Source organism: Rosa rugosa, chromosome 5 (assembly GCF_958449725.1).
Source record: "Rosa rugosa chromosome 5, drRosRugo1.1, whole genome shotgun sequence".
Lineage (NCBI taxonomy): Eukaryota > Viridiplantae > Streptophyta > Magnoliopsida > Rosales > Rosaceae > Rosa > Rosa rugosa.
In genome coordinates, this window is record NC_084824.1 from 17,858,345 (window position 1) to 17,869,126 (window position 10,782).

The 10,782-nt window shown below is 38.4% G+C and overlaps 3 protein-coding genes across 5 annotated transcripts; 1 reads left to right on the forward strand and 2 right to left on the reverse strand.

Moving 5' to 3' along the window:
* Nucleotides 1-918: 918 nt before the first annotated feature.
* On the forward strand, nt 919-4,525 carry LOC133710126 (probable protein phosphatase 2C 40). Its single transcript, XM_062136121.1, has 4 exons — nt 919-1,303; nt 2,157-3,281; nt 3,586-3,850; nt 4,203-4,525. Exons 2-4 carry the CDS (start codon nt 2,160-2,162, stop codon nt 4,328-4,330), a joined length of 1,515 nt encoding a protein of 504 aa, XP_061992105.1. The 5' UTR covers nt 919-1,303; nt 2,157-2,159; the 3' UTR covers nt 4,331-4,525.
* Nucleotides 4,526-4,630: 105 nt separating this feature from the next.
* On the reverse strand, nt 4,631-6,797 carry LOC133710127 (heavy metal-associated isoprenylated plant protein 36-like). The gene is made up of 3 exons (XM_062136122.1): nt 6,459-6,797; nt 6,276-6,351; nt 4,631-6,198 (listed from the first exon to the last, which is right to left on the reverse strand). Exons 1-3 carry the CDS (start codon nt 6,507-6,509, stop codon nt 5,447-5,449), a joined length of 879 nt encoding a protein of 292 aa, XP_061992106.1. The 5' UTR covers nt 6,510-6,797; the 3' UTR covers nt 4,631-5,446.
* Nucleotides 6,798-8,479: 1,682 nt separating this feature from the next.
* Nucleotides 8,480-10,731, reverse strand: LOC133710229 (uncharacterized). 3 transcript variants are annotated; one of them, XM_062136243.1, is made up of 7 exons: nt 10,487-10,714; nt 10,355-10,396; nt 10,208-10,261; nt 10,034-10,087; nt 9,038-9,091; nt 8,885-8,956; nt 8,480-8,800 (listed from the first exon to the last, which is right to left on the reverse strand). In XM_062136243.1, exons 1-7 carry the CDS (start codon nt 10,547-10,549, stop codon nt 8,723-8,725), a joined length of 417 nt encoding a protein of 138 aa, XP_061992227.1. In that variant the 5' UTR covers nt 10,550-10,714; the 3' UTR covers nt 8,480-8,722. The 3 variants fall into 3 exon arrangements, with proteins under 3 accessions (XP_061992227.1, XP_061992228.1, XP_061992229.1); XM_062136244.1 differs by having other exon boundaries at nt 8,480-8,791; nt 10,487-10,706; XM_062136245.1 differs by lacking the exon at nt 10,355-10,396 and having other exon boundaries at nt 10,487-10,731.
* Between the last annotated feature and the right edge of the window lie 51 nt (nt 10,732-10,782).

The following is a 10,782-nucleotide window of genomic DNA, read 5'->3' on the forward strand; positions in this document are numbered from 1 at the left end:
ACATACATATGATCCTCACCTTGTAAATCAAACAAACTAATTTCGTTAGTGGAGATGAGAAATCTTAACAAAATATGATAGCCCTAGCAATTATCTTATCCACCCATTTGATTCTTAATTTTTGAAATTCATGTAAAACAAAATACAAAGAGAAATAACAAAACCTGTCATGTGTTAACATTCCCAAACTGACCCTTCTCTGCTTCAACCAAAGTGCCGACCTCATTTTGGGATACATTTCTCTTCTAACGTACAAATATATTCCTTGTAAAATTCTCACCAAAACAAGCAATATGGCGCATCGGCCATTTACTTCCACCAATATGCCTCATTGACTCATTCTTTTTTTTCCCAAAACAAACCAAGCAATAAAAAAAGGCAGTGCCTTCTTTACCGAAAAACCCATAGGAGGGAGGGCAAATCATTTCTCTTCTAACGTACAAATATATTCCTTGTAAAACTCTCACCAAAACAAGCAATATGGCGCATCGGCCATTTACTTCCACCAATATGCCTCATTCTTTTTTTTTTTCAAAACAAACCAAGCAATACAAAAAGGCAGTGCCTTCTTTTTGTAAACCCATAGGAGGGCAAATGATAATATGATATGATTTCATTTGCGTTACTAAAACAAATATAATCATAATAAATTCAATACATTCATAAGTTTTTATCTTTTAATTGAGGATGGATCCGAACATTAAATGAAGGAAACAAAATTACATTTTTAGCTAATATATACGCCGTCTCATTACATTCACGAGATACAAATGTACAAATGATCCTCCACCGAAAATTCAATTTCTGAACGTGCCCAAGTTAAAAAGAGGTTAAATTTGTAAAGGTAATATTTGGCGCAGAGATATTTATTTGGGGCAAAAGAAGAAGAAGAAGAAGAAAAATGAGAGTCCATAGAGAAGTGGGAAACGGCATTACCGGTATAAGAGAAGAGAGCAATAGAATAGACAAAAAGCCAAAACGCCAGGCGCCAGCCAAAGAAATTCCGCTAAATTCAGCAAAGACCCCTTCTTCACCATCCAATTTCTCTCCTTTTATGTACCACCCGCCAGATACACCAGATTCTCCACTACATCCTCTTCTTTCTCTCTTTCCCTACCTCTCTCTCAGATCCGCTCCTGCTTCCTTTTTTGGCTTTGCAAAGTCTCAACCTTTACAACACTCCCACCCTCACACACTATACAAACACACACCCACTTGTCTCTTTTGCGTCACATTCTGGGCCTCTTCTCATTTCTCTGCTGGGCGCCTCCTCCTCCTTGTTGTTGAACACAAATAAGCCGAGGTGGGTTTTCGTTTCTTGACTCTGTTTTGTTATGTTTTTGGGTGGTAATGCATGAATGGATGTGTATGTGTTGTATCAGTTTGGTGTTGTTGTTGTTCTTCATACGGGTTGGTTTGTGTTCTGGTTTAGGCTATGTTTCTAAATCATGAGCTCGTGTTTATCGAAATGTAGTTTTGATGGGAATTGCTTTGTTTGATTGATGTCTGAATGGTTTAGACAATCTTTGTTTCATTTGATTGAATTTGCTATGTTCGGTTTCTGTTTCATTGTACAAGACTCAATTTTGAACCTTCAAGTATAACCAATCATATGTTTCATTGCGTGTAGGGATTGCTTTCTGTTTTTAATTTCTAATAGTCTTTTCTTCTTATTGTTCTAAGCTCCAAGTTAAGATTCTTTTTTCTGTTTTGTAATCTTTTTTTTGTTTGTGTTGGATGCTCCATGTTTGTCTTGGTCAGCTGAATTCAGTTCATTTTGTTTGGTTTTATTGGAATTGGAGGGAGATCTATGCTTTCTTGTGTCTTGTAACTTATAAAAACACAAAATTTACCTTTTAGTGTCTTTCACACATCCACACAAAGACACAGAGTTTTTATAAGCATAATAGAATTTTGGAGATAAGAAGCACTCTTATAACTAATTTGTTCTTGTTTCTCTAAATCTATATATGTTCCTAATACCTCTATATAATGGACTTTGGAAAAGACTGGGATTAATTATAAGGTATTGATATCTGAAGAAACATTGGTACTCATTAGTGCAATGAGTATGAGTATGACCACATGCATCCCATGTTGCCTATTATGTTGATTTAAAAATTAACAAAGGAGAAGTTGTATGGTTTCATCTGTAGGTCATGCTGGGAGAAACTATGATTAAACCTGAAGGAGAACTTAAAGTAAGCTTTGGCTATCAATGCAGTAGTGACAGAGTCGATTCTTGTGAGGCTTCCAGTGGATATGAAATCCTGCCTGACCTCCGAAGGAACAGTAGTTTCTCTTGCTTGTCTGGAGCTGCGTTAAGTGCCAATGCCACTCTGGCAAACACTAATATCTGCAATGGTTTGATAGGGGAAGAAATACTTCCTAGTTGGGACTCCCCTAATTCATTTCGTAAGGTACCCTCTTCGCCAAGGTTGGATATATTATCATCTTCTCTTCAGAGTAGTATGTCCAACTTAAGTTGCAGTCCATCTACACCCGAGTCTGATTCTTACTTGATGAAATCCATGAGTCCTACTTCCAGAGGTGAAGGTTTTCTCAATTCCATGGAAGTACAAGTGGCAGGTGGAGCTGCTGGTGAAGACAGGGTCCAAGCGGTTTGTTCTGAAGAAAATGGGTGGCTGTATTGTGCAATATACGATGGCTTTAATGGAAGAGACGCAGCTGATTTTCTGGCTGGGACACTGTATGAAACCATTGTATTTTACTTTAATTCATTAGACTGGGAATCAAATCAGGAATCCATCAATGCTTCTAAAGGGCTAAATATTGATGGGTCTCGTCCATTTATTGAAGATGATAGTAATATTGAAAATATCTCCAAGGATGCTTCATCTACTGACGTAGAAATGTCAACTGATTCATTCAGGCATGGGGTACTTGATAGCCTACAACGAGCTCTTAGTCAGGCCGAGAATGATTTTCTATACATGGTTGAGCAGGAAATGGAGGATCGTCCTGATTTGGTTTCTGTTGGCTCTTGTGTTTTAGTTGTGCTTCTTCATGGGAATGATTTGTATACACTTAATTTAGGTGACAGCCGGGCTGTGTTGGCAACACTTGGTGATGGTGATTTCATGAATGGGAGTGAGAGACTGAAAGCTATCCAGCTCACTGAAAGTCATACGGTTGATGATGAAGTTGAAAGAACGCGAGTTTTGTGTGATCATCCTGATGACCCCATGTCCATTGTGGCTGGAAAAGTAAAAGGGAAATTGAAGGTCACTCGAGCTTTTGGAGTTGGTTACTTGAAAAAGGTGATTGTTCTTCTGTGCTATTTGGCTATTCTTTTAACTTCATTACCTGATGATTTATGAATTTTAGGCAAAAGAGTGAAAGAGAAGGTTCTGTTGAGAATAGAAGAACTATGGGTTCTTTACACTAACAATTATTGTAATTATAGTAGGATTTAGGAACATGTAAGTGACAACATCAAATAGGATAGTCATATCATGAACTTTGACATTGTATGGTCTGCATAATGTCATATACTTTTTCTTTATAATCAATATCTTTTTCATTGGTTAATTACTGATTCTATGTCCTTTGACTTTCATACAGAAAAAACTGAATGATGCATTGATGGGGATTCTTCAAGTTCGTAATCTAATAAGCCCACCATATGTTTCTACTCAACCATCATTGAGTGTGCGTAGAATATCAAAGTCGGATCGATTTGTCATAGTTGCAAGTGATGGTTTGTTTGACTTTTTTACCAATGACGAGGCAGTAAAGCTTGTCCATTCCTATATCTTGAGCAACCCCTCTGGTGATCCATCTAAGTTTCTGCTGGAGCAGCTTGTAGTGAAAGCAGCCAACTGTGCAGGTAGACTTTTTAAGATGTCATTATGTAGATTTGTTGTCATTTCATTCAAATCACCAACAGGTTGCTCCTTGTATCCTTTTGGGTGTTTATTACACAAGAAGCATTTACAAGTAAGACTTTAATCTGATTAACCAAGATAGAAAGCGATGGATTTTGTTCATGGAGAAGGCTTTTATGTAATGATATTTAATGCTTACGTTCATACGGGCTCTTGGTTTCTGTTCTCACTTTGTTTGTTTGTCAAATTTCGCTTCCATGAAAGCTTTCGTACACAGAATTTGGTATTTTGAACTACTCCAAAAGTACATACCAGTAGAGAGGTTGGTCTTTAAGCATTGTACTTCTGTTGCAGGATTCAGTATGGAAGAACTAATGAATATACCAGCGGGGAGGAGGAGGAAGTATCATGATGATGTAACTGTAATTGTGGTAATTCTTGGTACAAATCAGCGCACCACAAAGGCATCAACTTGTGTGTAAGGTCATTTTTTGTTATTAGTATCGGTTTTGTATTAGTATATTTTTAACTTTTGCATTCTAGTCTTAGGTTTTAAAATGTATATAGGGGATTCCAGGTATACTTGCTCCTGATTTGTATAAAGGTTTATCATAATCCATTTTTGTTCGACAAATAACTATTTTATTACATTTATAAATATTATTGCTCGTTACTTATCTCTCGTGAGGATTGTGAAAGATGGGCAAATCATTGCATGAATCAAGTTATTCTCAAACTTACCAGCAAATATGTATCACATATCGCATGCTTAGCAAAATAAGAAGCTTTGTGATCTTGTTGTGTCCTGGCTTTTTTATGTCAATGTGATCCCACCTGCTCTCTTAATATCGTCTAGCCCTATCAGCCTCTCAATTTTTTTGTTTCTTTAATTTGGAATTACTACATTTTAGTATTTTACTTAGCTTATTCTTCTTTCTTTCTTTGGTATTTGCTTACAAGAAGTTTAGGTCCACAAGCAAATCATTCACTTCATAGTCAAGTGTGTGCTTCATATACTGTGGTAGACAGATTTACACCCCTTCGTTAATTAGCTGAAGCAAGTTGTATTACACCTTAAACAGAAAAGAAGTTTACAACACTGGATGGGAATGTCTTTTACTTTCAGGCCAAAAGAATGGGTGGTCTTCATTGAACATTTGAACTGCAAGAAAGAATTTGATATTCTCTATCAATCATTTCATATCATTTTTGCTTACGTTGAATGACCACCCATTGTTTCGTTTCCAGCCCAAGTCAAAGTCTTTCTTTTCACTGATTCTTCATTATGCCAAAGAAGAATATTGTCTAGCAAACTTGAGAGTTATGATGGTTCTCTTTTGACGCTAGCTTTTGAATGTCAAATGGAGTTTCGGTTAGGAGAACTCTTAAGGGAATCGATATATTCTTTGTATATATTACAAGAGGAATTGTGTAGTGAATATTCTACACTGAATAGACATAAGGGGTCACACTTGACTTAATCCTCTCATATTAAGCATGAAAATAATAAAGGTTTACAGCTGAAAATGCAATAACCTACCCTACTGAAATATTCTAGCTTTTCACTTTATTGTCACACACATAGCATTGGCTTGAAATCACATAATAAAACAGCCATTAGCATTTTCATCACTGAAAATCTGCACACTGTTAAGAAATGTTGCTTTCACTTGATCAATCTGTTCAGCACTAGCTGCATCCTTGTACTGTGATGATGGACCATAACAATAGTAAGGAGCCAAGCTCTTGCTAGGCAGTGCTGTAACAGCTGCTGTAATGTCACTTCCATTGAACACCAGATCCATCGGATACATGTTTGCGATGATATGGCTGAGATCAACTGGACCAGCAGTGTGATCACCATAATGTTGAGATCCTATGCTTGCAGGTCCACAGGAGCTTGTTGAACCCAAATCATCTCTTTGGCCTTTCCTGTTCTTTTTGCCACTAACACTCCCTTTTTCACTTTCACCGAGCTGAAGATCCATGGCCTGAGAATCATGGCCATCAGGAGATTTCTCCGGCGGAATGTGACCCTTCTTTGATACTTGACATTGTTCCTCTCTGTTAAACTTAGCTGTGTCACCCTCACTTGCTCTGTTTAGCCTGGCCACTCCAACTTTGTCACATGTAGTACTCTGCTGACTTTGGCAAATTTCTGAGGATTTCTGTTTGTCGTTGTTCTTGGCTTTCACAGGCTTGGTCTTTTCTTTCTTGGTGAGATTTTCTGGCCATAGCTCGGCATGTTTACCAGTTTTTACAATCAGCTTCTTGATGAGGGTCTGAACGTCAATGTCTCCAGTGACTGTGACTCTGTTTTGCTCTGCCTCAATAGATGTGGTGTAAACACCTGCAAGTAGATAACAAATGTAGTCAAAAAACTCAAAATTTAAGTCTAATCTTTGTCTTATTCTTCATTTTCAGTACCATCAATTCCCAGTAGAACTTTCTTCACTTTCCTCTTGCAACCTTCACAGTGGATAAACACTTTCAAGATCCATGTCTGAAAAAAAAAACAAAAAGAACAAAGAAATCACCATCTTTGAATAGATAGAAAGAGAGAAAGAAAAAGAAGAAATAGGTTATGTTCTGTAACAACCAAACATATACCTGACATTTGAGTAGCTGTGAGGCTTCTTGAGCAGACAATACAGAAGCCATTAGAAAGAGCTAGAGAGCAACATTCACCAGAGGTTAAAATTAGTGTGAGTGTGAATGAGTGAGACTTGCTCTAATATGATACAGAGCAAAGCCAAGCGTGCAGCTATCAAAGCTTTTCTGTAAATGACGTAAAGACTTGCACACTTTAGCTTCTCTGCTCTCCTCAAGAAAATTGATATCGATTGGTGCTTCACGTAACAGAGGAGATAGACAGTTCATTCGAATTGAATAGTCATAGAGAGCTGCATTCAATTCCATTTTCCCTGAAACCAACCAAACCTTTCCATACTTGTTGTCATAGTACAGAAGCTGTTGAAGAAGCCTTCAACCTATTTATAGCAGTAGCAAGTTCCCAACTTTGGAGGGTTAATGGTATAAATTAATATAGCAATGAATCCCTTAGAGAAAGATCATAAATATCCCAACGAACTCGCCGCTGGTTTTCATGAAGTAGGGAGGGAAGCGAATTAAACCCTTGGAAACTGCAGTGTTACCAGCTCTGTCTTCTGTGCTGTGCAGAACTGATGAAAGAGGAAACTCACATCATTAGGACAAGACCATGTCCATGCATTAATGGCGATTGACATTGGACGTGTCACAATGATAACACATTGATACCACTCATACTAGTCATACCTACATTGTAAGGGATAGTAAGAAGATCGTTAATGGCATTAAGATCCCCAACCACCACTGAGCAAAGCTAGCCTTGCACAACCCAGGTTTCAGAGAATGGCGCACATTCAGAGCAATTGAGCTGTGTATTCAGTTGCGTATCCAAAAGATGACGCAAAATTTCAACACCCACATTGTTTGAGCCCAAAAGTAATTTTGGCAATATCCTTTAGTGGATCTAACACAGCGGGCCGATACCTGCGACCCAAAAAATAAGCCTACTGGGGTTTGGGTTACAGCTTCGCCCATTCCGGAATCCATGAGGAAAACGAAACCTTATTGGAGTCAAGTAGCAGAGATTGACTAGGAAACTTCAATCAATAATCCTTCTACAACAAGGAGCAGTCAAAACCCTAGGTATATATACCAGGTTTCAAGGACGAATTAAAGACCTCTCTCATATCAATCAATCTTAGCGATTACAAAGCCTCCCCGGAGCAAACCTTCAACCTTGTTGAAACCCGGTGACCGTGCGCCAGTCCTAGTCTCTCCAAGAGCCGACTGTCAGCATCACCAGACCAACCCGGCGACCGTACTTCCAGTCCCAGTCTCCCAGCGAGCCGACTGCTAGCGCAACCGCCACCGTTACTACCAGCGAAGCAAGGGTAACGCCCTCGCAACCCAGCGAAGCTAAAGTCACGCTTTAGCGCAACCCGTGCTTTCTCCAAACTTCCCAGTGATTGCTCTGCTTAGTCTGCAATACTAAGTATCGATTCGGTGACGCGAAGAGATCACACCCAAAGTCCTTATCCGTAAGGCAGAAAATCCTTATCCGTAAGGCTAGAGAAGAACCCTGTGGCGAGGTTGGTGCTCTCCTCGTCCACAAACGCTTGAAGAAGAAGTCAGGTCAAGGGACTACCCCGACGACTGCACCCCACGGTGCTGGCACGCCTGCGCACACGCTCAAAAGAGACAGTTTGCAAGCCAACTGGTTTTGGAGCCAAACACACATTATGTGAAAATTGAAATGTCAATTAACTATTGACCCGAATGATGTGGTTCCTCTACTCGACAATATCCCTTTTTTGTAGCAAGTACTCGTTACGTAACGTTTAACACATTGTACTAAATTTGTTAATTCATGAAATGTAAGTTCAAAACTGTATCCCGCGTTTTTTCATTATTTTTTTTTTGTTTAAATACACCACCAAGACCATTTCACATCTATCTCAGTATTTGTAGAAGAAAACCGTTTGCAACCCGATAATTCGATTCTTGTTGAAAGGCACTTGCAAAACACGATATGCTATGATCAGTAGCAAATGGAAATCCACAAATTGAGAGTGGAGGGAAAGTTGCTTCAAAAGCTTCTTCAAATTTAGGAAACTACACAAAATTCCACATAATTTGGTTCAGAAGAGCGTTCTACATAATGAAAGACAACAAGGTTGTGGCCAATTCTAACTAGACAGACACAACATATAGAGATTCAATATAATCATCTTTCCTCCAGGAATAAACATAAATGACGTCTGCTCAATGATAAGACCCATCTAGCTTTCAGCTTCTTTGACATCATCCTCTGGGCTTGATACATCTTATTCTTTGAGAGCCTTCCCTTCAACCTCAGTATTATCAGCCTTGGAATCTCCTGTCACGTCCTGTAGCTGCAGAAACTAAAATGTTAAATGAGCTGACACTCAAAATTACAATATTAGTAAGCAATCAAAAGAACGAATAGGCAACATATGAGAACATACCCCAAAGTTCCGAAGACTAGTAGTTACATCATCTTGCTGCTGCTGAAGAGTGGTCCTCAGTTCTTGAAATTCCTAGTTTCAGTTCAGCAAGTTGATTTAAGACATTTTTAGATGAAATTTGGAAACTACAAGAGTTGCCAGAGCAAAACTTACTGATCGAAGTTGCTCCACTTCAGTGTTGAGCGATTGCTTGAGTTCTGAAAGTTCCTGATTGAGCAAGAGAAAAATGCATCAAGAGTTGCACATGTTTCAGCAAGCATGAGAAGAGATAATTTGATACACAGCCAAAAGTATCAAGGAAAATAGAAAAGAAAACCCTTTTCTGTTGGAATAAGTTCTTCAAATACACAATTCATAAGCATTTGGCAAAATGATATATATATTTCGAATGAATTGCATTGGGGTATCATCTGGCTGACTTAAATGGATAACCCAATTTTATAACTCTGGCTCTTCTAGGCACCTTCTATACGGTCTTCACTGAAAGCCACTATCCCTAAAATTCTATCTTATATATGTCTTTTATGATAATCCAATAGCAAATATCCATGAAACACTAATAACTGAGGTTATGTTCAAGTTTAAAATTTGAACAAAGACAATGGTGTATCAAGTTAAGTGTTCTGAACAGGCAAGTTTAAGAATCATACAGATCTAATGCCCACCTCCTCCTCTCTTTTAGTTTCTCACTCTTTACTCTCGTATGGCCACCCACACACGCACACAATCAAAACGAACATCATCAGCTAAGTCATTGTAGGGAGAGAGTACTTCCAAAAGCTAATTACTCGGATGCATTCAGAAAAAAGCTAAATTGCAGCATCTATGTTCATCCCAAACAAGTGACATACATTCCGATCCATCCAAGTGACTATACCCAACGCAACTAGAAATTTCTACATTAAAGAGTCACATCATCCTTCAATCAACACATTGATTCAATGTTCTAAGAAATATTAACTCTCCAGTTCAACAATTGTACCATCACATAACTAAGAGTTGCACAAAAAAGGAAAATGCCAGAGAACAAGCACCCAATTCCTACATTAATCACCGGAATATTCAAGAATACCTCATCCCACAGAGAATAAGGAAGGAGAATCTGAATGCATGTTTTTTCAAGTGTGTAGAAGTTACACAAACACTTACATCGCGGTAGACCTTAACTTGCGAGTCTAGCTTTGACCTCCATGTTTGTAAATCCTAATTTACAACAAACAAACACATTAAATAACCAAATTAGCCTCAAAAATCATTCTTCAACAAAAAAATATCAGTAAACTGAAATTTAAAAAAAAAAAAAAAACATAGACTCATGTTCACCTTCTTCAACCCTTGAATTCTGCCAAGCAGCTCAGACCTGGATTCAGTCAGTTCCTAATAACAAACACAACATTATGGACAAAATTAGCAATAAAAATGAAAAAAAATTACATGTTTCCAGATCCTCAGTAATGTCAAAGTTAATACTTCAATCTTGCAGGCAACTGGAGTCAGATTCTCCTTTGTTGTCTGCAATCACACAAATATCAAGTTCAAAACCTTAATACTTAACACAAAAAAAAAAAATGGGTGAGAATAAAGCAAAAGGAGCTAGCGTACGGATGAGAGCGGAGGAGGAGGAGCCGATGGAGGAAGAGAAGCGGTGGAATCGGAGTTGGCCATTTTCAGATCAGACGATTTCTGGGGTTTGTTTCCAACTTTTGAATTTGGGGTTTTGGAGGTATCTGAGTTTTAGAGAGAGAGAGAGAGAGAGTTGGAAATTTGAATTTGGACTAGTGAGTGTTGGGGACTTCGTAATCGCCGTCCGTATAACTCACTGTGTGTTTTACTACTGTCTTTGACTGGAGGAGGAACATCATGCGTGTCCCAATTTTCGTATTTTCGGCACACAAGCT